The sequence below is a fragment of the Corylus avellana genome, chromosome ca4, assembly GCF_901000735.1.
Source record: "Corylus avellana chromosome ca4, CavTom2PMs-1.0".
Lineage (NCBI taxonomy): Eukaryota > Viridiplantae > Streptophyta > Magnoliopsida > Fagales > Betulaceae > Corylus > Corylus avellana.
Window position 1 is genome coordinate 34,318,602 of NC_081544.1, and position 25,520 is coordinate 34,344,121.

The 25,520-nt window shown below is 34.7% G+C and overlaps 4 protein-coding genes across 8 annotated transcripts; all 4 read left to right on the forward strand.

Annotated features, from left to right (window-relative positions):
• Positions 1 to 6,448: 6,448 nt before the first annotated feature.
• On the forward strand, positions 6,449 to 10,246 carry LOC132177452 (protein PAL OF QUIRKY). Of its 3 annotated transcripts, none has more exons than XR_009439761.1 (4): positions 6,449 to 6,830; positions 6,953 to 7,627; positions 8,012 to 8,098; positions 9,493 to 10,246. XR_009439761.1 is itself a non-coding variant. In XM_059589785.1 (2 exons), the coding sequence occupies exons 1-2, from the start codon at positions 6,674 to 6,676 to the stop codon at positions 7,405 to 7,407; spliced, it is 612 nt and encodes a 203-aa protein (XP_059445768.1). In that variant the 5' UTR covers positions 6,449 to 6,673; the 3' UTR covers positions 7,408 to 7,644. The 3 variants fall into 3 exon arrangements, 1 of the variants encoding a protein (XP_059445768.1); XR_009439762.1 differs by lacking the exon at positions 9,493 to 10,246 and adding an exon at positions 8,404 to 9,131; XM_059589785.1 differs by lacking the exons at positions 8,012 to 8,098; positions 9,493 to 10,246 and having other exon boundaries at positions 6,953 to 7,644.
• Positions 10,247 to 13,434: 3,188 nt separating this feature from the next.
• On the forward strand, positions 13,435 to 17,809 carry LOC132178628 (uncharacterized). 3 transcript variants are annotated; one of them, XM_059591095.1, is made up of 9 exons: positions 13,435 to 13,645; positions 13,785 to 13,894; positions 14,338 to 14,456; positions 14,595 to 14,692; positions 15,831 to 15,918; positions 16,002 to 16,136; positions 16,259 to 16,367; positions 16,955 to 17,094; positions 17,399 to 17,809. In XM_059591095.1, the coding sequence occupies exons 1-9, from the start codon at positions 13,584 to 13,586 to the stop codon at positions 17,441 to 17,443; spliced, it is 906 nt and encodes a 301-aa protein (XP_059447078.1). In that variant the 5' UTR covers positions 13,435 to 13,583; the 3' UTR covers positions 17,444 to 17,809. The 3 variants fall into 3 exon arrangements, with proteins under 3 accessions (XP_059447078.1, XP_059447079.1, XP_059447080.1); XM_059591096.1 differs by having other exon boundaries at positions 13,436 to 13,645; positions 16,970 to 17,094; XM_059591097.1 differs by lacking the exon at positions 13,435 to 13,645 and having other exon boundaries at positions 13,663 to 13,894; positions 14,328 to 14,456.
• Positions 17,810 to 18,641: 832 nt separating this feature from the next.
• Positions 18,642 to 20,910, forward strand: LOC132177764 (plant intracellular Ras-group-related LRR protein 3). Its single transcript, XM_059590211.1, has 3 exons — positions 18,642 to 19,366; positions 19,936 to 20,102; positions 20,196 to 20,910. The coding sequence occupies exons 1-3, from the start codon at positions 18,782 to 18,784 to the stop codon at positions 20,842 to 20,844; spliced, it is 1,401 nt and encodes a 466-aa protein (XP_059446194.1). The 5' UTR covers positions 18,642 to 18,781; the 3' UTR covers positions 20,845 to 20,910.
• A 1,339-nt stretch (positions 20,911 to 22,249) lies between these two features.
• LOC132179593 (protein DMR6-LIKE OXYGENASE 2-like) lies at positions 22,250 to 24,958 on the forward strand. Its single transcript, XM_059592332.1, has 3 exons — positions 22,250 to 22,728; positions 22,807 to 23,134; positions 24,564 to 24,958. Exons 1-3 carry the CDS (start codon positions 22,280 to 22,282, stop codon positions 24,804 to 24,806), a joined length of 1,020 nt encoding a protein of 339 aa, XP_059448315.1. The 5' UTR covers positions 22,250 to 22,279; the 3' UTR covers positions 24,807 to 24,958.
• Positions 24,959 to 25,520: the final 562 nt, after the last annotated feature.

Consider the following 25,520-nt stretch of genomic DNA (forward strand, 5'->3'; position numbering starts at 1 on the left):
GATGGAAACATATTTAAGCATAAAAACTTGTCAATAATGCTCATTCACGCACGCCAAACCCATTAATTTGTGCAACGAGAAATTCCGGAATCAAATCATTGCTTTTATACTTTCCATTCTTTTCATTTCTTTAGCATTAGGCACGGTAATTCATATGATTACTTTTACGACAATTTGTAAATTCATGTAACACTTATTATGTCAGATATTATGTCCCGTTTGGTAAACATGAATAGGTCCAAAATCCTTTCTCATTTCTCTTTCGATCCAAAAAAAGTCAAAACATCAACAACCACTACTCATTTCATCTTTATGTCACGTTAACACACTTTTTTCAACTTATATATATATATATATATATCTTAAAAAGGTTTACCAAACACCACATTTGAAATAGTTATTCCATAGCTTGGTTTATTTATTATTCTTGAGAATAATCGTTTTATAAGAATGACTATTCTTCATGTTGACTCGTTGAGGAATAAATTATTCCTCCAAACAAATAAAAAGAAGAAAGAAATAGCTATTTCCCCACTAATAAAAAGGTGGCCATCCACCTCCACCAGAAGCACCGGTGGTGTTACGACCACCCCAAGACCGTATCCTTTGGAATCCACCTCGAAAAAATCAGTAGGTAGTCATGTTATTCTAATATCCCCTTAGCTCGAAAAGTGGTTGGTCAATTGTCATTCAATGAGTTAATTTCCTTTTTAATGTACCAAAAGTAGATTAAATAATTAAATTTGATTGAAACTAACTAACTATATCATATAAATTGCCACCTCAATTTATATTAAACTTGCAATAAAAGGTTTTGTACCCCAAATCCTTTTTCTTGCTTTTTAATCAGTACAAAACAATATCTTATCAGTTTAAAATCATGTTCCTTCCTTAATTGTTAATTACAACGACTTCGATCATTGGCCACACCGGAAACATCGTGAAAGAAAAACTGTCTAGCTTGAGTCTAAAGTCTACAAACTAAAAACATTTCAAAGTTCACCAAGTCTTCCTGCTTTGTCGGTTTCCTTCATTTTGATTTAATAATTTGATCCTTCAACGCCCATACTCTCTAGGAGTTCACGAACAACGTACAACATCTGAAAGCTTGACTTTGTTGGTTTCCTTTCCTATCATTTTAATTCAAAATTTTGAATCTTCAAAGGGGAATCAAGGTCAAAAAAATCAACGTTAAAGCAGACACGTAGAGAATAAAGTGAGCATATTCTGCCAAAGGCTTCAAAAACAAATGGTCCAGGTAAATTAAGGATTGACATCTCCTACAATTCTTTTTAAATTTGAGATTTTCAAATTTATAAATATCAAAGAGTGATGTTTCAACATTTAATGAGAAAACTACGGAATAAGATCTTTTCCAGTTCATTTTAAACTGAAGAATATCCTATTCATGACTAAGATTTTTTCTTAAAAATTTATAAAAAAATAATAAGTCATATTTCCTTATTAAATAAGGAGGTGCATGATATTGATCTACAAGTGGCATGCAGTCAATCCCATGCAGAAAGAATCAATTCTTTCCTTTCTCCCTTACTCTTGGCACTTGGCACTGGCAATGTGTGGAAAATATAGGCTTCGCTATGGCCCACCTGGCCCCACTGTAACCCAAATACAACGACACTGGACCAACTCTCCAGCAGGACCAGATACATTTTCCTTTCGGCGGCCCCTTGTACCACGATTCTAATCGGACGGCGATGGAACCTCCCAACTCCAACACACAAGTAATAAAACCTCGTGTACCAAAGGCTTGGGTACAAGTGTAGTACACATTATATTCCCACCACAGCTTGTTGTTGCCGACTTGCTGTCCCTGATCCTTAATTCACAAAGTCCAATTGAAGATAGGTTGGCGTTGGTGCTGACACGTGTGGGCTCACACGCTTTTGAAAAATCCCACTAACGGACAACCGACTCAGCTCTCGATTTCCATCATCACCCCGCACCCCCCCAGCTTGATGGTGGCTTCCTCGACGGTGAGGTGTCAGCATCCTATCTACTAGTGTCCAAGTGGGCCACAATTGCCACAATGAAAAAGAGATCGTAAGGTCAGGATCATTTTAACCACATCTCTAATCCCAAATATACCAAAGGCAATACCATAATCGGAGGAGCATCACAAAGAGTTGGAGGTGGAAAAGAAAGAATGACATAGTTATTCTCTTCTAAGATGTTGCTAAATCCACCAAGAACTTTTCTGGGTCTGATAAGATGTGTGATGCAGGAACCTCCAACCAAAAAATCACAGTAAGATTTAGCAACCTTTTATTTTTATTTTTCTTTAAATTATTGATTTAATTTGTAGGGTTGGAAATGGGACCTTTATAATAGTTTTTTTAAGTGCCATACGAATGCGAATGATCAGAGCAAAGTGCATGATCCTTTCTCGGGGAGGATAAGAAGATAAAGGTGGATATGCTCGACCACCGCCATTTGAAAATTACGCTAATATAACAAGAGAGAGAGAGAGAGAGAGAGAGGGAAGAATGGTGGGCCTGGTGGGGATATGCAGCTCTCTAGCAAACGTAGGACCCCATGGCATGTTCAGAGGAGATGCTTTCTTGGATGATTGTGTGACATAATCAAATGAATATGACAAGGATGACCCGAATATTAGTTTTTAATGCCCCAGAGTAATCCTTAAAAAGCAGCCAACCTTAGACTAATGTGTTGAGATGACACTATCTAGCATGATTAAGATTCTAACTTTTGAAGATCGGTTGCACTACTTTGATGTCATGTGGTCACTTAATTTTTAAATTTTTGGTGGAATCAAATTTGATTACGATGATCTAGAACACGATCGATGTTCCATTTAATATGCATATCTGCCTACCAAATTTGAACTTGAGAAATAAATACTATGATGACACTTGTAAGATGCTAATCAAGAATATTGGCAGCTGCTTGAATTTAACTGGGTTTCCATTCGGCTGCAGAAGCCGACGGGATAGGAGTATAATAAGTTGTTTTTTCCGCTTCTCTCTCTCCTTTTTCTTTTTTTAAGTTCATCGAACAAAGATTGCACTAGCGAAATATAAATTAAAAGGAAATGCATGCGGCCTTATGCATTTTTGCCACGAATACCCTTCAACCTTATTTAAACTCTAGAGAGAAAGGGACTCGAATAGAAGTATAGTCCCCCGAATATCATTCAACCTTAGCTTACCCGAATTCAACCTTACGTTTCTCACTTAATATTTGTGAGCATTCTGTTCAATATTTACCAACATATTTGTTACACAAAGATAGCTAAAATAGTTGCAAGATAAATTCAAAATGATTACACATTATCCGATCTTATCTCAACAAACTTGTAATTTTCTATTTGAATTGGATAGGTCTCATCCGTATCATCCTTCTTTTGAATTTATCATAATAAAAAGAAATAAATGAAGGGGTTTTTTGTCCAGAAATAAGCCAGAATTGGAGAGACTTCTCAATTCATACACGGACGTATGAGCTACAAATTCAACGGAGGGCTAATGGCTGAAGGGAGCCTAATTGGGCCGCATGTCAAATCCTAATTAATGTCCAGATATTTTATGGTTGATAAAAGTATTGGCAATGTTATGCAATGATTTGAGGCGAAAATAAACTGTACCAGATTTTTATTTATAATTTTGAAATCATTGTTAGTTGGTATACCAACTTCTCTATTATTTTCTATACGATGTACTCAGCTTAATTAATTCAAGATTATGGGTACCCTATAAATTTTACTAATTAAGCAGGCAGCATAATGCACATGGGTTGAAATAATTTACTCTAATTCATATAAAGAATAATATACTATATTAGAAAAATATCTGAAATTAGATTATTTAATTTAATATATTATATTATATTATTTGGGAGAACGTCCATCTTTTTTGTTGGGTGATGACTGATGAGTATTTGGAATCTCAAGGAACCTGATCTTGCAGTTCTCTATAAAATGGGCTAACCGTGGCCATCACAGGACCACACGGTCAATACCCAATCAAAAAACAGTGGAAATTAAAATAAAAAGAAATCCGAGAAAAAACAATATTGCAATCGCCTTAATTATTTCATTCTGAGGAAGCAGCTAGCTATCCACATATATCCTGACATATGGCAGCGGCGTGGAAGGGTCTCGTAGCATCTCACAGTCTCCCCTTGCAAATAAATCTGGTTGTGGATCCCATACCTCGCAAAACGACCGATTGCTACGTATGAATATGACTAAAAGAGACTAGAGACGTGAGGTACATATGGACCAATATAAACCTCTGCAAGAGTCATTTGAAGATAAATGAAGTGCTATTTATGTTTTCTTTGCTTCTCTTGACTTTTTTATTTATTATTTTTTTTATATCACTTAAAAAATAAAACCCTGCTACTTTTGCTATTTATTTATCACATATATTTTATATTAGTTAAACACGAGTATTTAAATATTTTTGTGTTGATCTACATATAATTTCTTTTATACATAATTTAGTTTGTGCAAAACGATTTTTTTTTTTTTTATTCTAAACATTATTTTAATGAACAAACTTAGTCAAATAGGTTAATTTTATGTTCATGTTAAATTACTTAATGTTTTAGGGTCCTTTTAATGTAACTTTTCATTTTTTTGTTTATTTCCCGATAAAGTCTCAATATTTTTGAGATTTAATTTTTTTTTGTAATTCTTAAATTACAACCCAATTGACATTATTTTCTAAAGTTTTCAATTGTGACAATGTCTTACACAAACTATCAAAACATTGTCAATGTCCTCCCAAGACTAGCAAAAAAATAAAAATGCCCCTATATCTTTCTCAATAAAACAAAAATACCTTTATAAATTCAAAATAATAAAAAAATATATATTTTTTAAATGATTTTTTTTAACGGAAATTTTTATTTAAAAAAAAAAACATTTTTTGAAAATTTTGTTTTAGAAAAAGAAAAATTTTATTTTCTTAAACGAAAATTGTTAATTTTTTTTAAAACATAAATTTTTATTTAAAAAATTTATAAAACAAAAAATTTCAATTTTTATAACCAAATAATTAATTTGCCGCCCTTTGGAATTTTTTTTTTTTTAGGTTTTTTCTAGAAGTTTTATTATTTTTTTTGTTTTTATTTTATTAAGGGTAGTTTCGTCGTGATAGTTGTTGAGAAAGTAAGGGAAAAACTCACAACAGTCTAAGCGAAGCGGTTATTAAAATTCAATAACTACCTTAACAATTTGATGGTAGTTAATGAATTTTGAAGAAGACATTATCAATTTGATGGTAGTTTAAGAAGGTATGTCAACTTCTTCTTTTTTACCATAATTGAGCATTAATTAAAGAGTATTGATATTGACTAAGCGACTAACCATTTTACTATATTTGAGGCCTTAAAAGATTTGTTAGTTAAACAAAACTAAAATTATACTAGTGCTAATTGGGGCCACATTCCATTGGTAGCCTTAGGTGTCCTGGCCAATGAATCAGGCATGATAAATGTGATAAATGTCCCAACATGCTTCTCCGACGAGGAAAGTGGGAGAGATATTTAATGTTTCACATTTTTTTTTTTTTTTTAAATCATCCTCACTATTTCATTTGAAATAAATAATATATTTTAGAGGGGTAAAATTATCTAAAAAATTAAATTATAATTTTACCCTTCTAAAAACACTAACAAAATATATTCATTTAATTTGAAATTAAGAGGATCCTATTCCATTATTACTAGAGTGGATGCCATTAATACCGTGATCTTCCAAAGATCAATTGTGTGTTACTTGACTATTGTTTCGAGATGGTACAGTCATTGGGGTAGGCTGAGAAGTTCTCAGTCTAGCTAGACCTTGATCAATAGCCCTATTGGTTTGCGAATTTGATCGAAACTCATTATTAACAGCATGTTTGGTATTGCATCGACAAATAGGGATTTTAAAGTAAAAAATAAATAAAAAAATAAAATCACTTTTTAACTTTTGACAAAAGCACATTCTAGCTATTTTTAAGTACTAAAAGTAATTTTTAAGCTCTCTAACACAATTTCAAATAAGCTCCATGCAATTAATAACTTTATTTATTTATTTTTGGTTGATAAATCATTTAACAACTTTTAGTTATTTTTAAGTCCTTCTTTTACCCATCAAAAAAAAAAAAATCCATAATATATAAAGGATTTAAGTTTTTTTTTTGTTTTTGAAAAGAGGATTTAAGTTTAATTAATTACTTTACTTCACACCTTTATAGTTATTTATTCCATGCGGATAATTTCTTAAATTACTTAGATTTAGATTTACGGTTTATCTCAATCTCATTAATTCTTTATGAATTTAAAATCGGGGGGTCAAACAGTAAATTGACTAGTAGAGCTCGCAATCTCTTCGAAATCAAATATAAACCGAAACGGCAGTTGAAGGCGAAGAAGAGGGAGATAATATTGGAGGTATCCATACCTTTTTACCCCCAATGGGCCACGGAGGAATCTGAGTGACGTAAGCTGACCATCCCTTCCAAGTTTCCACCTCCTCCTTCCCAACTCTCTCCAGCTATAACTCTATAAATAAGGCGCAAAGGGTACCATACATAGGCTTGAAGACGCCACTCCATAAGCATCTTCCAAACCCTCTCTCTTCTCTTCTTCTCCTCTATTCTCTAAACTGGACGCTATTTGTCTTTTACCCAAACCCCAGAAAAGCATGGTCGGACCTTCACTCCACACCCTCAAACCTACCTCCATCAAATTCCTCTGTAGCTACGGCGGCAAAATCCTCCCCCGTTATCCTGACGGCAAGCTCCGTTACGTAGGTGGCGAAACCCGTGTCCTCGCCGTTCACCGCTCCATTTCGTTTGCCGGTTAGTTAATTTATTGTTGTTTTTGTTTATTTATTTTATTTTGAACATTAGATTAAGAGAAAGAGAATATGTGGATTGCGAGAAATGATTCAGAGTGAGATTTGTGGTTGTGTGTGGTACAGAGCTGTTATTGAAGCTCGGAGAATTGTGTGGCGGATCTGTGAGCCTTCGTTGCCAATTGCCTACGGAGGACCTTGACGCTCTGGTATCGGTCACCTCCGATGAGGACCTCGCTAATCTCATCGAGGAGTACGACCGAGCGGCATCGCCACCGTCGTCTCTGAAGATCAGAGCGTTCCTTTCGCCGCCCAAATCCACCAAAAAAACCATTCCTTCTCCTCCTCCGTCGGCTTCATCTTCGTCCAAATCGTCGTCGTCGTCGTCTTCGGCGTCTCACAGTCCCACCGTTTCCACGCCAAGGTTTTCGGTGCCGGTGGCCGACATGTGCCTTCGTCAGATCTCGCCGCCGGTAGTGTTTCAGAAACATGCCCCGAAGACTCTTCCTCACTGTGCTTACCGTGCTCATGGAAACCCTAGGCACATCTATCTCATCCACAACGGGAACCACTGGCAATAGGCACCCAAACTGATTGGAATTGGACTACAACATATGCGACGCAATCTATAAAGAAGAAAAAAATTACTGCTACAAACAGCAAAACCAATTCAAAAACTTTCCGAGTTACATATATATATGTCTGTGTGAGATGTACTGGGACTGTAAATCGTTGAGAAGGATTGCTTTTGATCCGTCGCCATTAATGAATTTCAGTCCAATTAGTTAAAAAAAAGTGGTGGTGAGTTTTGTTCGTTTCGTCCTGTTTTGGATTCCATAACCCATTATTTTCGCATAACCGATTCCATGGCCACTGCCCATTTGCCGTTAGGTTTCGTTTAGCGCCGTTCTCCATTTGCTTACGTAACCGTAATAGCCGGTGCCTGTGTTTTGTCTGTTTGTTTGTTTCCTTTCAAACTCCGCCGTATTTGTGTGCGCCACGTTGCCACCGCTATCTTTTGGCTGCCTAACACGTGTGTGTTGTGTTTGGTCATTGCGTTTGTCCAAGTCACACCTGACATTTCTGGCTGCTTTTCTCTTTTTCTTTTAAAATCCGTTTGGTTTGGTTTGTTTGTTTGTTTTTTTTTTTTCAATTTAATTGTAATTTGGCATTTGTAATTTGCAGGTTAATGAAGAAACAAGAATGAATCAGGCAGGGGAAGATGATAGCACTTGGCGGCGATCGAGCAAGCGATTTCCTTTCTTTAAGATGGTATGAAATAAACTCTTTATACAACAAAATTTTATTCAATATCTGTTGCAAAGTTATATATATATATATAACTTTATTTCTGGCCATTAAATGTTAATATTTCTTAAGCTCAATAATTTTTCATTTTTCTTGAAAACGCGATTTTATGCTTAACAATTTCAGTAGCTCGGATAGCACTTGATGATTATTTTATGCATGGATGATCAATTAATCTGTTTCATTGTGTACCTTCTTTTTTTTTTAAGAAAGAGATGAGTTATCTCAAACATTGAGAAATCATACTTTTCTTGTTTTGGCGGATTTAGATTCCGTCACGCAGTAGGGGGCAGCTGCATGTCAGAAGCTAAGCAGACCCCACCTGCCTCAAACTATTTGGATACTTGTTTGAGTAGGTGGAGCCTAGGCAGCAGCCTAGCTCTCACGTCGAGTTTCTTTAAAGCTTTGGTTTTGAAATGTTGAAATTTTTATATTTGGTATTGTTTTTGAGTTGTTTGTGTTTTAATGCATGGGATGATTTGTTTAAAGGGGGAATGAGAGAGAGTAATTGTTGAAGTTGAGAATGGTGTATTTGATGGTGTATAATGCAACAAGGAGGAGAGTTTTCTTTGAGCTTTCTTAAATATGATATGATTTTAAAATGGTTAATAGATTAAAATTTAATAATGATTATTTTAAATTTAATAATAATTTTAAAAGTCATATCACATTTATAATAATTTAATAAATACTTAATCTTCTTTTTAGCATTACTCATTTAATAGTAGTGCATGAGAATTGTTTTAGAAGTGGTTAGTCTAAGTTTTTGCTTTGATAAGGTGGGGATAGGTATAAAAAGAAAGAAGAGTCAGAAGAAAATAGGAGTTTTGTGCATGTTTTGTGCGAAGAAGGCATCGAGTAGTGGTATTCAATCAATCTCAAAGTTGATGTTGATCGATTGAACCGTTATCGAACCTTGAACATAATGGTTCCATCATCGAACCAGCTACAAAAGGTTCAATCGAATCATAAAAGTAAAAAAAAAAAAAAAAAAAAAGGAGAGGAGAAAATGCACATATAAGGCTGCTCATTATATTAAAAAAAGAAAAAGAAAAGGCTGCTCATTGCAATGCAATCTTATTGCATGAGATCTCTATCCCTTCATAACAAGATATCTAAAGGAATTGAAGAATATTGCAGTAAAATTTTGGTTATACAAACATAGAGTCGGAGACGACTAGGATTTGTGTAGCAAAGCGCGATATGCTGAGGAAACTGAATTAGAATCATGATATTTTGATTCTACATTTGTCTTTCCTGTTTTCGAAACTGACTGCTTTATGATATTTTATCCTTTTGATGGGTATGCAATGGGCCCTGACTAACTGCTGATGGATGCTATTATGCATTTTGACCAGATTCGACCCAACTGCGACTGGGGTGGCACCGGTGTTCCTTTCACATTAATGATTCAACATATAACTCCAAAGGCAATGGCGATACATTTGGAAACCTTGGGGACCATTGGAAATAATTCTGGCCCTCTCTACCGAATTTATTGAGAAAAAAATATTGAGCATATATGGTACTTGGCCATAAAAGTGACCCCATGGCAGCTGGCGTACATGAAGGTGCACCAATATAACATAAATTCATAGATTAAAAAAGTAGTCGATCGGAAAGAGACCTATTTGGTTTTGGGAAGGGGAAGGATAAGAGGTATGATTTCTGGTAGGAAGAAAAGGGTCTCCACTCAAAAGCAAGATTCCATTTGCCGACCTGATTAATCGAGGAGCCAAACAAAATGGAAAGAGAGCTCATCATTGTTATCTTCTGAGGAAAAAGAAAAAGAAAAACAAAAACAAATGGCGATGTACGTATGTCATAGAACCCCAATATCGATGGCCGACGTCGCGTCTAATCCGTGCGCGTGAGGGCAAAGACTAATGGGGGTGGGGGATAACGTGCAATTGCTGCTGATTAAAAGGAACAAAGGCTTGTTTTGGGATGAGAGGTTGGGACCCTCGGATCGAAGCTGTAAAATGCATTAGATATGATAGCATGGTGACTCTGGTAAGCAAAAAGTAGTGCTGCTATTTCAAATCAGCAAATTAGCACTTGCATACTGTAAGTTTGGAGGAAGGTATCTGGATTTGGCGTCTTTTTTTTTTCTTTTTTTTTTTTTTTTTTTTTTTTTCACTCGAAACAAAGCTTTTTCCCAGCTGGAAAACTGGAAAAGTCTGAGAGAGAAAAAAATGGCATCCATTAAAGCAAACAAGTAATGCGAAAAAACTTGGTAATATAGCATGCCCATGTGCGCGTCAACCCTTAATTGTTGATGAAAATGCATACAAGACGTTGATGGATATGACCACGGCACTGGGCACCATTTTGATGCTTCAATAATAAGAGATATATAAAGGCTTTGGAAAATTGGAATTGGGGGCATGGGTCCAGCTAAGATTTTATAATTGGACGAATTTTTATTATAAATTCCTTACTAATTAATATTATAAGATAGCAGAAAAGTCACATTCTAGACCCAACAATGTCCAGGACAATTAAAATTGCAACTAGATATATTATATATTTGTTCCTGATGTACATTATTGTATCCGATCATAATCATCTCACCTGTCCTTTTATGGAATAAGATCCAGATTAAATCGCTAAATTACATGTTGTGAATTATAATGCTTTCTTTTTTTTTGACATGTCCACACAAGAGAAAGGGGAAGGAGATTCTGAACTAGTGACCTTCACTTCATGAGGCATGATTCACAGCTGATTGAACTACTCCTTGAAGACTGTAATGCTTTCAACGGTAGGGGTGAAATTTAAAACCGCCTAACCGCAACCGTTAACCGCTAACCGCTATAACCGTTAACCGCTAACCGCCTAACCGCTTTGAAAGCGGTTAGTAAAAACCGCTAACCGCCTAGGCAGTTGCGGTTAGCGGTTAGTGGGTTTTGGAAATCCGCTAACCGCTAACCGCTACCCGCTAACCGCTTTTTTTTTTAAATATAATATATATTTATATTATATATATACATAATAACAATAAGTCATGAGTTTATGAACTTTTTTTGGTTGATTGAAATGGGCCTCAAGCTTCAAGTTTAACCATATATGTTGGTTTTTTTGGTTGCTTGTGAGTTTATGAATTTGTTTGTGTTTTATTTTATTTCTATGTGTGAGTTTATGAATTTGCTTGTGAGTTTATGTATAAGACTACAAGTGAAGTGGTGATTTTGTTGTAATTTTATTTGTATATTATATGATGTGTAGATTTGTAGAAGGTGGCCAACAAGATTTTGGTACATAGCAATTTTTAATGCTAAAATGGCCATGAAAAGGGGAAGAAAAAAAATGTTTAAAATGAGAAAAAAAAAGTTTAAAGTGAGCCCAAAATCGGCCCAAACCCGGCCCAAAGAAAAAAGCCCAAAAAAGCGGTTAGAAAAAAAGCGGTTATTCTAAAGCGGTTAACCGCTACCCGGTTAGCGGAGGCGGTTAGTAAAATTTACTAACCGCCTAGGCGGTTGCGGTTAGCGGTTTTAGCCACTAACCGCTAATCGCAACCGCTATTTCACCCCTATTCAACGGTAGAGTTTAAATAATAACACCTAATATATCTATGTCCATAAATTTAGCAAAACGTAGGAGAGATTATGAGTTGCATTGAGTCACCTTCAAAACCAGCATTAATTAAGTTGGTGTTAGATCGAATGAATATATAAAGAAGTAGTAATTGGATGGTTCTGCTGTGCTGCTGTTATGAATCTGCTGGTGAACATGCAACAATGAAGAGGCAATTCATTAATATTTGTAGCAACAGTGATTGACAGGATAAGTGTAGGAAATTTAAACGCAAATATGCAGCAGAACAAGAATACATATCAAAAGGATAAATATTACTTCTTAAAACACCTGAGTAACAATTTCAAAAGTTGTCTATAAAAAACTTAGTCCTTTTAGGTAATCTAGTGTATTGAACATACCTCTTTCTTTTTAAGTGGATTACTTGAATCAGACTGTCTAGTAATCTGCTTCCGAAGCGCCTCTCGCTTAGGTTCTGTTAAAAGTTTCCTTAAGCGCCTCTCGCTTGAGATCTTTACAACTAGAGAACCAAATTAACATGTTCAAATGTATCCCAACATTAATTAATGTGGGATGACATACTAGAGACAGTTCAAATTTGCAAACCAAATGAGACAAAAATAAAAGAAATATACAAAAAGCATCAGTAAAGACAAGGAATTTAGAGCTTCTGAAAGGGTGAAAAAAATAAAAATAAAAATTATGTACATAATGTTGTGGTCTTCTCAGCCAATAGACCCAGTCAAGTGGGCTAGCCGCTGTAGGGGCCATACCGGATCAACTACGACAACCCATGTGTCACAACCCTTGCCGAGCATGTTCAGCACCAATCCCAAAAAAAATCGGATGGTGGATGAAAAAGGGTCGCCAAGAGCCGTCGGATAGTGTGACCATAAGGGTCTTTGACCATGTAATTGGTATATGTATAAAGGGAAAATTCATTCAATAAAAACACCAAGAATATTCAAACATTTTTTCTCTCTTTCCCTCCTTCTCTGTGATCATGTCCATTATCAGGCTCGTGTTAATGAGTTAACGTTAAACATTAGTGACCGAAAACTGCGTTAAGAGTTTGGTGTTGTCTATGGAATCGACTAGCAAGAAGTTTTTGTCCTTTCTCATTAAACAAATATGCCGGCCACAGGAGACTAGGAAGCTCGCCATGGACTAAAAAAGTAATTAACCATTATTTTAATTAAAAAAAGTTAGTGGGTATGTTGATATATTTTGAAGAAAGTCCACATATTTTATTAAATTACTATCTAATTGATAATAATTTTTTAAAACTGTTAATTGTGATAATGTTTTTCTCCAAACTACTAAAATTTGTCAATATTCACCTAATGATAATCCTAAGGGATGGCCAAATTTATTTATTTATTTTTTTAAAAAAAATCCATTTTACAAGATATTTTTTTTAAAAAAAAAAAAAAATTGGTTTTAAATAAAAAATGTCCATTAAAAAAATCGTAATAATAAAATTAAAAAATTGTGTTTAAAACAAATCGTCTTTTTTTTTTTTAATTAAAATTTTCGTTTCTTTTTTTTTTTTTTCTTTCAAATTTATAGGTGGTTTTTCTTTTTTTTTTTTATCTTATTAAAAAATTTATAAGGACATTTTTATCTTTTTCTTAGCCCAATATTTTTTATAGTTTGTACACAATGTCAAAATTGAAAGTTTTAGAACATTGTATTATCTTTCACTTTCATTGCATCGGATGAACGGCCCACCTTTACCACGCTATATAAATAATATAAACAAAAAGTACGATCGGATGCTCTTGAATCTTTAATCCCTAAACTAGTAAACTAAAACCCTAAAACCCATTTCCCCTCTTTCATCATAAAACCTTAAAACCCTGAACTATCAATCCAAAAATACACTAATTAACGGTGAAAGGTTTGGTTAAAGATGCAGCACGACGAGGTCATATGGCAGGTAATCAGGCACAACCACTGCAGTTTCATGGCCAAGTGAGTCTTTCTTCACCTAAAAAACCATTGATTTTTCTTTCGCTATAAGAATCTATTGAAGTTTCGATTAATTTTGTTTATTGTGGCTGTGGTAATATTGCGGTGGGTTGTCAATCTTGGTGGGTCTGTGGTTTCGTAGAATTGAAACCGGGAAATTCTGTAGAAACCCTTATAATGTGACCGGGATTTGTAATCGGAGCTCGTGCCCTCTCGCCAATAGTCGCTATGCCACCATTCGCGACCATGACGGTAATCTTCACTCTTTTCCTCTCGCCCTTTTACTTGTTCTGTCATTGGGTCTGTTTACTTTTTTTTTTTTTTTTTTTTTGGTTTTCTTTGTGGTGATTTTCACATACATGCCAGTTGAAGAAGCAAGTAGAGGAAGAAACTTGTTCAATCTTATTTTTGTTATGGGACTTGAGAAAACAGAAACCTCCGCCCAATTGAGCTCAATACAATTATTTGGATTAGTTGAATTGAGCTTTATAGTTTCTTTTTCTAAGCTGAAGACTATGGAAAAATGTGCTACAGCAAGGCTTTTTTGGTTGATCTTGGTGGATCTTAGGCTTTTTATCTGTGCATTGGTATCTGTATTTGTGAATTGACTTGCTGTCACATGTCAATTAATATTTGTAGATATTAACGAATGATGAATGTGATAGATTTTATATGGTTGTATTAGTCTGCTGCAGGAGTCTTCTATCTTTATATGAAAACCATAGAAAGAGCTCACATGCCAAACAAATTGTGGGAGAGAGTTAAGTTGCCCAGGAATTATGAGAAGGCACTTGAGATTATAGACAAACACCTGGTATTGAACATTATATTGTTTGTTTGTTTTTGTTTTGTTTTTTTTTTTTTTTTTTTTAACTTTAAGATTATTTGATATGATATGATTTTGCTCATCAGTTCTAGAAAGGTTAATTTGCCCTCGCTTTTGATTTGACAGATGTATTGGCCTAAGTTTCTTTTACACAAAACAAAGCAACGATTGACCAAGATGACTCAAATGCGGATACGCATGAGGAAGCTTGCTTTGAAAACAAGGTTCATTTTTTCTCATGCTTGCATTTGTTTTTATTTCACTACCAAAAATGCTTAGTCGTGCAAATAAGGTTTTCTGGCGTGCTACAAGATTGTCTTTGGTAAACTACTTTGTTACTTTTGGGAGATCAATGATGTTATAATGAGCCACTATTTGTTGTGTTTTCAAGGGAACATGTTACTTATTATTATTATTTTTTTTTTTTAAAAAAAAAAAAAAAGCATGAGCTAGGAAATTTTAGGGCTTGGAGTATGGCATGTTGTGAGTACACTTGTGAGTGTTGAGTCCCACATTGAGAAAGTATAAAGAAAAATGGTAGTTAATATACCTAAGTGGACTCAAGCCTATTAACTTAAGCTTTTAGGCTAATGTGATGACCAAATATGTATATTAATGTACTCTTGGTCAAAAATGCCCTGACCGCTTATCTCCTAACATGGGAGACCTTCGAATGTTAGGGTCTTGCATTGATCTTTATGGACTAAGTAATTTTTTTTTTTTTTCCAGTTAACTTTTAGTTCTATGACACTTCCTCCCCCTGTATGAATGGTTGGAGGGTGTGGTTGTGGCTATACAACCAATTGGGTAATTCAACTTAAACTATGTTTTCCTTACCTCCCAACTATAAGCATAATGTGTTACATAGCCTAATCCAGATTTGCCTGTGGGTTTCAATAATAGATAAATTTCTTCTTTCGTCAAAATATTTTATGAATTACTCTTTTGATAAATGTGCCAAAGGATCCCTTTATGCAATGAGAAACAGTAATTAATTAGCATCAAAAGTTAAGTTCACTTAGTGAACAAAGCAATTAGATTTGCAAAGATCTAGATATCTTAGGTCAGTAATGCATTATAGGTGTTCAGTACTTAAATTTGCTCCAAGATGGTTGGGTGACACAGAATTGAGGGTTGGGTGTTGTACGTGTGAAATAGCATTCACTATGAGATATTTAGTATAAAAGCAGAAAGAGAGAAGTAAAATGTGAAAATTTTAATTGGACTTGTACACAGAATTGGCAACCCTGGACCGTGTTGTGATGCTGAAAAGGGTTATAGTTGTTACCTTTATAGGTTAAATAGTGTCGTCCCACATTAACGTGCTTTGTTGTATTGGCAATTGTTTCTGCTGCTTAACAGGGAGAAAATAATGACAACACCAAGGAAGGAGAAAAAAAGAGAGTCTAGAAGAGAAGAGAAGGCCGAAAAGGCAGCAGCACTGGATAAGGTTATACATGAGCTCATTCTATTGATGTACATGATTATGTGTTGTCCCTACAGCTCGACTTAGACTTTCTAGATTTTCTGCAGAGTATTGAAAAAGAACTCTTGGAACGTCTTCAGCAAGGAGTTTATGGTGACATATACAACTATCCTGTTAAAGAGTATAACAAGGTTCTTGATATTGAAGAGGGGCAGGCTGTGAGTGAAGATGAAGATGAGATGGTAATTTGTGAAATCTTGAACTTATTAATACTGTTTTAAAAGCGAGTTATTTGCTTTTGTGCTCACTTAGATGCTACTTTCAGATAATTAAATGCCCTTTTATTGGTTCTTGGAATAAGCAGGAACATGAGATAGAATATGTTGAGGGTTATGATGAACTTGAAGAGGAAGATGATATAGAAGATTTTGGTGATATTGCAATTGCTCAGTCTCATGCAGATTACGACAATGGTAAAGCTGTCACTAGATACTTATTGTTGAGCATTTTTTTAATGTTGATTTAAATTTTTATTACCTTATGCTTACCTGTGTTTGCACATATATGTGCTTGCACATATAGTTAATATACTCATGTTCCAATTTCAGTGTCTTATTCTCCCTTTTGGGATGTTGTAAAATATATGTCCACTTTCTAAAAGTGAAGTTTCTTACATCTTCGATTTCCTATTATTCTTACCTTTTTTCTTAAAGATTCTTATTAAAGGTTATTTCATCTCTAATTTAAAGTGAAGGATATTTTAGGAAGAGGGTGATATTGTTATCTTTTTATTAATAGTCGTACCATTTCAAATCAAGTCATGAAACCAATAAAAAGAGTCATTTAGATTTGGACGAAGGGAATATTAACTTATACCATGTAAAAGCTGTCAATTTTTAGTTTACATAGGATATTTTTTTAATTTTAGTTAGGGTATAAGACTGTAAGTTGTGGCCTTTGTTTCACTAGCGTATATAATAATGGGACGAGCGCATGAGAGAATTCTCAAATGTGTGTCCCCATCCGAACTCGAATAAGAAAAAAGAGCTTAATGATGCAGTTGGAATGGATGCAGATGAGGAAGAGGTTGAGCCAGTTGCTGGCAAGAGAGTGAGGAAGGAAACTGCCTTGGCTTCAGGAAAGCTTGATAAAGTTGAATCTGGTGCAAAATTGAAGAAGAGAGCTAGGGTGCTTGTTGAGGTAATGGCCAATGATATTATGGTGCTTTACAGGCTCACTACATTTCCATATACATATATCCTTTCAAATGATAAACTGTACCTATGGTATATGGTCGCTATTATATTCAGTCACATCATTTTTAGCCAACTCTCCTGTGCAAATTTTCTTCGAATTTCTTGAGGTTGATCTCTCTCTCTCTCTCTCTCTCACACACACACACACACACACAAACTCAAAATATATTACCTGTTCAGTAATCTTCAGTAGCTACATTCCATCAGTTTCCTAAATATTTCTAATGTTTTTTTTTCTTATTTGTCAGGTTGAGCATGAAGATGCTGATGAAAGACAAAAGGCTGTCCACTAAGTGCTTGTAGCATATTGCTTTATTTGTTTGACCTGTAAACCGGACAATGGCAGAGATATCATTCAAAGCTCAGTCCACAGCGAGGGAAAGTTACTAAATAGGATGCAATTTTGATAGCTGCATATTGATTACGGTTGAAAGATTTTCTTAATCTTGATTTCCTCTAGTTTTATTAATTGTTATTGGTTTCCTCTCTCTTTGGGAGATGGGGGGCTGTACAAGAGTGCAAGAGCGGACACTTGAAGTCTTTCTGGTCCCAATTTTTTGTTTGTCACTGCCTCTCACAAATGAATGAGGCAACTTGTTCTCGCACAACAGGTCTCATATGAATCAGCTATAAATGTTAACTTGTTCTCTTATGCTACACTATGGTCCCCCATTTTTTTATTTTAATATTCCAAGCTATCTTCTATTAGCGGAGTGACAGTTAAACATGTAAAAAGATTTATGTTGGAACATTTCCACATTATCTCTGAAGCGTTTGGCTCAATCTCGAACAGTGATTATTTCTTGTCAGAAGATTCTTGAAGACAATGCTGAGTCAGATGAGAGTTGGTTATATATCATTTCCAAATACATCTATCAACTATCGATACCCACCTTTTCAAAACAACCCGTCAATGATATATTTAGAAAATAATAACAATAATAATTTGGATAGTGGATGAAATTGGAGGTTATTGTCGCTTGCTTGCGTGGGTAAATTATCGAGAAAAAGAAAAATCAAAACTGACCCATCTATAATCACTTATTTCTCCTTTCATTTTAGGATTCAAGCATTTTAAGTTAGTGGTCCAAATAAAATATATTATATTCAGCGTATAAATACTTCACCAAATCCCAATCCAACTAGTTTACTCTATATGCCATTGTCAGCTCTGTCAGTGTCTTCCTCCCTCTCAAGTACGTGAAAATGTGAAATGATTATTTTATCATAAAAAAAAAAATAACTGTTATTAATAATAGAAAAATATAAAATAGTATGGCCTTAGAATTAGAGTATATGATAAATATCTAACACTTAAAATAGTCATTCTCATTATCTATGGGAAAATACTATTTCTTTTTTTTGTTTTATATATATATATATATAGTCCGTTTATCTAATCTAATAATACGAGTATACATAACCTTATTTTGATAGAAACATTATAATATTAATAAAAGTCCTCCGCCCACGGCATTCTCCTAGACCCTAGTACCTTCTAGTTTTTCTAAACCATTCTATATCTTCCCTCCTACTACGCAACTCCTTCTCCATCATTCTCATACAGTCACTCCTACTCGTCATCGGTGATTTCCATCTTCTCTGTCTCCGTAACTCACTTCGTCATTTTCATGGATCCAAACCCCAAAGATTTCCCAATTCTCGCCTACGTCCTATCCCAACTCAACCCCACATCTCATCCACCACTCCCGCCACAACTCCAAGAAACACTGCTGACCCAGCTGCCGTATCTCAACCACCCCAGAGTCCTATCCTCTCTGGCCCAAGCCATCCCCGACCTCACCCAGAGGCAGTCTCTGCTCCCGAACCTTGGTCAACGCCCCGACCCCTCCGCTGTCGCCGTCGCCCGAGCCAAGCTCGCCGAAATCCAAGCCAAACTCCAAGAAAACGAAGGAGTCGATGTGGTTAACACGGAGATGCAGATATATAAGGCGGTGGTGAGGTTGGGGGAGATGCATGAGGAATATGAGAAACAGTTGAGAGAAGCAGAGGACAGGTTGGTTGAGATTTATGGCTCGATTGTCGGGGAGTTGGAGGAGGTGATGAGTGAGGAGGTTGTTGGGATATTGAAGGAGGCAGAGAGTGGGGTTGTGGAAAGGGTTGAGCTTTGTGGGCGTCAGCTGAGATTTCTTCCTGAGGCGTTTGGGAAGCTTCATGCTCTGGTCGTGCTCAATCTGTCCCATAATCAGCTAGAGGTTAGTACTAATTTTGGATCAATTAAGCCATTAAAAACCGATTTATGTTAAATTTCAGTTACTTCAACTCTGTTATTAGAGCACTCCTTACAGCCTCATCAAAACCATTTTTTGGTTATTTTGATGAGGCAATTTAAAAAAGTGAGTCGTTAATTGAGCAGAAATTAAACGACTTTTCCAATTTCTAATTGCAACTTGAGGTGATTATTCAACTGCATTAGCTAATCATATATGAACCCATAATTCCTTCATGACTTATTACTTCATAGATTACATGTTGTCAACAAAATAAGAATTCTCTGAAGCATGACATGGGAACTATTAAGGATATAACTTAAATCAAGGGATTTAAATAATATTTGTTAATCTAATTAATTAAGGCTTTGATGTACTAGGGTAGGCTATACGCAAAATCATCTTAATCTATGTGTTTATTTTATTTTCTTTCATTATTATTATTATTATTCTGCTTTTATATTTATCATATTATATGTTTCTATAGGAACAGACCTTGGTGATTTTGAGTTATGTTTTTCCTGAGTGTCTGCATAATTGTTGTTGGGAAACAGGTCCTTCCCGATTCAATAGCAGGACTACAGAAACTGGAGGTGTTTGATGTTTCTTCCAATCTTTTAGTGTCCCTGCCAGATTCTATTGGACTGTTGCTTAACCTCAGGGTCCTCAACGTGTCAGGAAACAAGCTAAACACCCTTCCTGAAACAATTTCTCGATGCAGGTGAATACATGTTGTTGTGTAGATTTTTTTTTTCATATTTATTTACTTTGTTTTTTTCGTCATGTTCATTAATTTGGTTCTACTTCCTTTTAGTTCACTGGGGGAGTTAGATGCGAGCTTCAACAATTTGATGTGTTTGCCAACAAATATTGGGTATGGGCTTGTCAATCTAGAGAGGCTCTCAATCCACCTGAATAGAATCCGTTGGCTTCCAGTATCAATCTGTGAAATGAGATCGTTGAGATATCTAGATGTTCATTTCAATGAGCTGCGTGGGCTGCCACAGGCTGTTGGGCGATTGACAAATCTTGAGGTCCTGAACCTTAGCAGTAATTTTAGCGATTTGACAGAGCTTCCTGAAACAATTGGCGATCTGATGAACCTCAGGGAGCTTGACTTGAGCAACAACCAAATCCGAGCTCTTCCCAACACATTCGGTCAGCTCAAGAATCTAAGCAAGCTCAACTTGGACCAGAATCCGCTTGTTATTCCTCCAATGGAGATTGTGAATAAAGGGGTTGAAGCTGTGAAGGAGTTCATGGCAAAGAGGTGGGTGGATATCAAAGCAGAGGAGCAACAGAGGAGCGTGGTTGAAGCAAACAAGCAACAAGCTCAGCCGAGCTGGCTTGAATGGGGAACATCCTTGATGAATAATTTGGTTTCTGGTGTTTCACAAAGTGTGGTAGGATATGTGGGGGGTGGAAAAGGTGAGAGAGACCCTTGGTTGGATCAACAATTGTGATTCTACCATCTCCTTCACCTGCCTCTGACATTTTTCTGTGTGAAAAATATGTGTACCTGTAAATTACTTGGGATTCGGCTTGCCTCTGTTGGAAGGGTAATTGGACAAAATTACTCTTTTTTGTCCGGTAAAAAGATAAAAATGCACATAATTTTTTTATAAGACAGAATTACCCTTATACATTCAAATTAAAAAAATAAATAAATAAATAAAAAAAGCACGGTGAAGGCATTTCAAATTTCCAAAAAAGAAAAAGAAAAAAAGAAAAAAAGAAAAGCCAAACCTGTATGTCTCGCCTTCACCGCATTATCTTTCATAATTTCATTACATCGGATCCACCTTTACCACGCTATACGTGTTTAGTATTACGATTTTGTAAATAAAAAAGTACTAGATTTTAAATTAAATAATAAAAAATAAATTGTTTTGAATTGTGTTTTGAAAAAAATTGTAAAATTTTAAAGGTTAATCTGTTATTTTAAAAGTCAAATTATGATTTTATAAAATACTTAATTGTGTTTTTAAAAATTAATTCTAAAATCATATATTTTTTTAATTGTATCTTTCATTTTATCATTTTCATCGGAAAATAATAATAATAATAATAATAATAATAGTAATAATTTGGATGTGGTTGGTTGGGAGCAAGTCGATACACCCTCCCGGATGCATGCCATGTGTTTTGGTGGTGACCCACTTTTATCAGCGTTTGGAATCAGTGCCGTTTGGTTGTAATTGACCAGTGAGAAGTATGATAAATAACGAGGAAAGACCAACTTAATTTCTTCGCATTATCATTGAATTGACAATATTTTTTATAAATTTTTAATTGTGAAAATATTTTTTTTAACCTATTAAAAATTGTCAATGTTCTTCTTAATGACAAAATTACTCTTAGTAAAATTTTTTTTTTTTAAAAAAAAAAAAAAAACTAAAACTTTTAGAAAAACCTAAAACTAACAAAAAAAAATTCAAACGTTGGTCAATTTTTTTTAAGAAAAGAAATCAATTTTATAAGAAAAAAATTAAAAGAATTTCTATTTTTTTATATAAAAATTGAAAATTTTCGTTTTATTTTTTATTTTTGTTTTATAATTTTATTTAAATAAAAATTTACGTTTAAAAAAATTAAAATTTTTTGTTTTTTAAAACTAAATAAAAAATAGTTTTTTTTTTTTGAATTTATACGATTATTTTTGTCTTATTGAGAAATTTATAGGGCATTTTTGTCTTATTATTAATCTTAGGGAAAATATTAACAATATTTTAATAGTTTGGAGAAGACATTATCACAATTAAAATTTTAAAAAGAACATTATCAACTAAGTGGTAATTTGAGGGTTACGTGAACTTTATCAATAAATAATCTTTTGCGGAGATTACATAATCCCATAGGATTCAAGAGCTTCTCAAATAATAATCTTTTACGGAGACGATGAAATCCTTTCAAATGGCTAATGCTAACAAACCCATTTCGCTTTCGCCAAATTTCATCCTTCCAGAGGACAAAAGACCACAACTTGTACAGATATCCTCCTTGGCCTCCATTCCTGTCATCGACTTGAACGATGGCCCATCCGCCTTGGTTCAGAAAATATCACAAGCTTGTGAGGAATACGGCTTCTTCCAAATCATCAACCACGGCGTCCCTGAAGAGTTATGTGCCAAAACCATGGCCGCCATCACCCAATTTTTCGAGCTGCCTCCTGAAGAAAGAGCAGAGTTTTCCACACAAGACCATACCAAACGAGTAAAACTTTTCAACTATTTCCTCAACCTTGAAGGCCAACAGAAAGTCAGCATGTGGAGTGAAACCTTCTCTCATCCTTGGCATCCGGCTGACGATCTCACCCATGTCTTGCCAAAAAATCCACCCAACTACCGGTACTAATTTCTTCTCAACTCTTTTCGATCGGTTCGATGTCACGTACATTTTCATTTTGACTGCTTTATAAATTCTAGAGAGGCTTTTGCTGAGTATGCAAAGGAGATGGGCGGCTTGATGAAGAGGCTTTTGAGCTTGATTTCCCTAGGGCTTGGGCTGGAGAAAGATTGCCTGCGGAAAAGGCTGGGCGACGCGCCTAGACTAAACGCGCAATCTAATTTTTATCCGCCATGTCCGGACCCTGAGCTGACCTTGGGGCTGGCTGTTCACACTGATCTTGGGGCGGTAACGGTGCTCCGGCAAGCAGAAGGAGTGAGTGGCCTCCAAGTAATCAAAGATGGCAAATGGGTCGCCGTTGATCCCATTCCAAATGCATTTGTCATCAATCTGGGTGATCAGATTCAGGTAACCTCATATTTGCTTGTCAATTACACGGAAAGTAATATAATATATTATTGTTCTTATCATTAGATACTTTTGAATTATCTTTTAAATTTGATATTTTAAAATTTTAAAATTTTAATTGTTAATTTTATATAAGCGTTTACAATAAATTATGTTTCAATATTTGATAATAAAATATAACTTATTAAATTTCTTGGTAATAATTTTTTTATTAAATGCTGAAACATGATTTAAAAATATGAACTTACCAATTAAGCCCCAATGGACAGATGAAGAGCTCAGATTTACAAAATTTGAGATCTCATATTGAAATTGTTTCCTTAATTGGTTAGGGGTTATCAATGATTTCTTTAGTTAGTGTCAATAGGTAGGACTAGCAAAACAGGTCAGCGGGTCGACCCGTTTATGACCTGCCACCTGTTTAAGGTAAATCCAAACACGAACCGTTTAATTAACGAGTCGATCCTACTAAACCCGGACACGACACGATTATTTCATGAGTTACTTGATACGACCCATTTAATCCATTTAAAATAAAATATATATTTTTTTTCTTGAAACTCTTTGGCTCTCTCTCTTTCGTCTCTGTCTGGTCCGTCTTTCTCTCAGGTATGGCAGATGTGAGTCTATCATGTGCTACAACTTGCCCACTATCTCATTTTAATAATAAACAATTAGCCATCATGGGCTACAACTTCGCTCCTATATTAAAAATAACTTTCTCTCTCTTCATGCATGTGCTACAAACCGTTGAATGTCATTCACGGGTTTCAATGATATGAGGTAAAAAATAATAAAAAAAAAAAAATAATACAAAAAGGAATAGACAAATTATATTTAAATAAGATACTAAAAGTGATAAGTTAAAATGTTGAGCTGAATGTATGTATGTGCTATAAAAAAGTAGGTAGTTAGAATAGATAAATGTGTTTCTTTTTTGTAGACTCTAGTCTTTAATATGATTTATGCTTTGAGATTTAAGGCTTTTATAAAAGAAATGTACTCATTTTTCTCAGACACTACTAGTCATTTAATTGTACTTAATTTATTTTGCAAGTAGTTTAAATTATTATGTGTTTGTGACATCGTTAGATAAAGATTTTTAATAATTACTTTGATTTTTTTTTTTTTTTACATATATTATGATATAATTTATTTTTTTAATTGTATTTACCATATTATAAGAAAAAAAAAAATTATCATTATATTTTATTATTTTTTTGCGTCCCTCATAACTTCAATTCCTAAATCCATCACTATGTTTTGGGTAAAATCAAATCATATAATTTCGTGTCGTGTTCATATTGGGTTGTTAAGTCGTACCAAAATTGACTGCCTTCACAGCCATAGGATATCGCAGCTGATTTGTTAACAGATTGCAAGGTTGATAGTGTTTTCACAAAAGATTTTTGTGGTTTCGATGTGGTAGGTGATGAGTAACGGACGGTTTAAGAGTGTGCACCACAGGGCTGTAACCAACAAAGCCCAGCCACGAGTGTCACTGGCAATGTTTTACGCACCGGACATGGACGCTGTCATTGGTCCGATAGAGGATTTGATTGACGAGGAGCATCCTCCAATTTATCGTAACTATCGTTATGCAGAGTTTCTTGAAGAATTCTACAGGCAAGAAGGAACAAGGCGAATGGCTAAGGAAGCTTTCCTCTTGTGACCTTGTCAGAATAGGAAACAGTACCTTGCCTTATTTGCTTTATTGTCCCTTCAAGCTGTCATAGTTGGCATTTAAATTAAGACAAATCTTTCCTTTTTCAATCTTATTGTTGCATCCATCGTCATCAACGTTTTCTCCTGTTTGTTTTTCTCATCATGTGGATATTATTTTCTAAAACTCAAGTGAGACAAATAATTGATTCGTAAGAATATATTTAAATAGATGAAAAATTGAGTGACATAACATGATCATGTTATGATGAACCAACAACTTCATTGCCCGAGATTTGAATCCGTACCCAACTTTATCTCACTCGTCATCCTCATTCAGTGAATGAGAATGTAGTGATGCACTAACTTGTCAATGCAAATTCTAGAGTGTGTTAAAGCATTCACAATGGAGGAATCAAATTGAATTTTTATTTAAAATGACTAATCAGATTTGTAAAAAAAACCTTCACATTGGATTAGCAAAAAAAAAAAAAGTGCAAAATGAATATTTTATTTGGATTAGCCAAAAAAAAATGCTATATGTAACGGCATTATTTATGAGAGACATTTTATTTTCTCCTATTATTTCTCTCTTCACATATCTTTTTTCCAAAAAGTTGAAAAATAAGATATTTAGGAAAACTACAATCCTTATAAAAAAAAATTACATGATATAGATAATCGAATACATGGTGTCTTTTAAAACTCATTAGCTAAATTAAAT

Excerpts from the sequence above, each read along its gene's own strand:
- LOC132177452 (XM_059589785.1), top strand. The coding sequence starts at position 6,674 with ATGGTCGGACCTTCACTCCACACCCTCAAACCTACCTCCATCAAATTC. Across the intron at positions 6,831-6,952 it reads CCGCTCCATTTCGTTTGCCG|AGCTGTTATTGAAGCTCGGA; the intron begins GTTAGTTAATTT and ends TGTGTGGTACAG.
- LOC132178628 (XM_059591095.1), top strand. The coding sequence starts at position 13,584 with ATGCAGCACGACGAGGTCATATGGCAGGTAATCAGGCACAACCACTGC. Across the intron at positions 13,646-13,784 it reads CACTGCAGTTTCATGGCCAA|AATTGAAACCGGGAAATTCT; the intron begins GTGAGTCTTTCT and ends GTGGTTTCGTAG. Across the intron at positions 13,895-14,337 it reads CACCATTCGCGACCATGACG|GAGTCTTCTATCTTTATATG; the intron begins GTAATCTTCACT and ends AGTCTGCTGCAG.
- LOC132177764 (XM_059590211.1), top strand. The coding sequence starts at position 18,782 with ATGGATCCAAACCCCAAAGATTTCCCAATTCTCGCCTACGTCCTATCC. Across the intron at positions 19,367-19,935 it reads TGTCCCATAATCAGCTAGAG|GTCCTTCCCGATTCAATAGC; the intron begins GTTAGTACTAAT and ends GTTGGGAAACAG. Across the intron at positions 20,103-20,195 it reads GAAACAATTTCTCGATGCAG|TTCACTGGGGGAGTTAGATG; the intron begins GTGAATACATGT and ends ACTTCCTTTTAG.
- LOC132179593 (XM_059592332.1), top strand. The coding sequence starts at position 22,280 with ATGAAATCCTTTCAAATGGCTAATGCTAACAAACCCATTTCGCTTTCG. Across the intron at positions 22,729-22,806 it reads AAAAATCCACCCAACTACCG|AGAGGCTTTTGCTGAGTATG; the intron begins GTACTAATTTCT and ends TATAAATTCTAG. Across the intron at positions 23,135-24,563 it reads ATCTGGGTGATCAGATTCAG|GTGATGAGTAACGGACGGTT; the intron begins GTAACCTCATAT and ends TCGATGTGGTAG.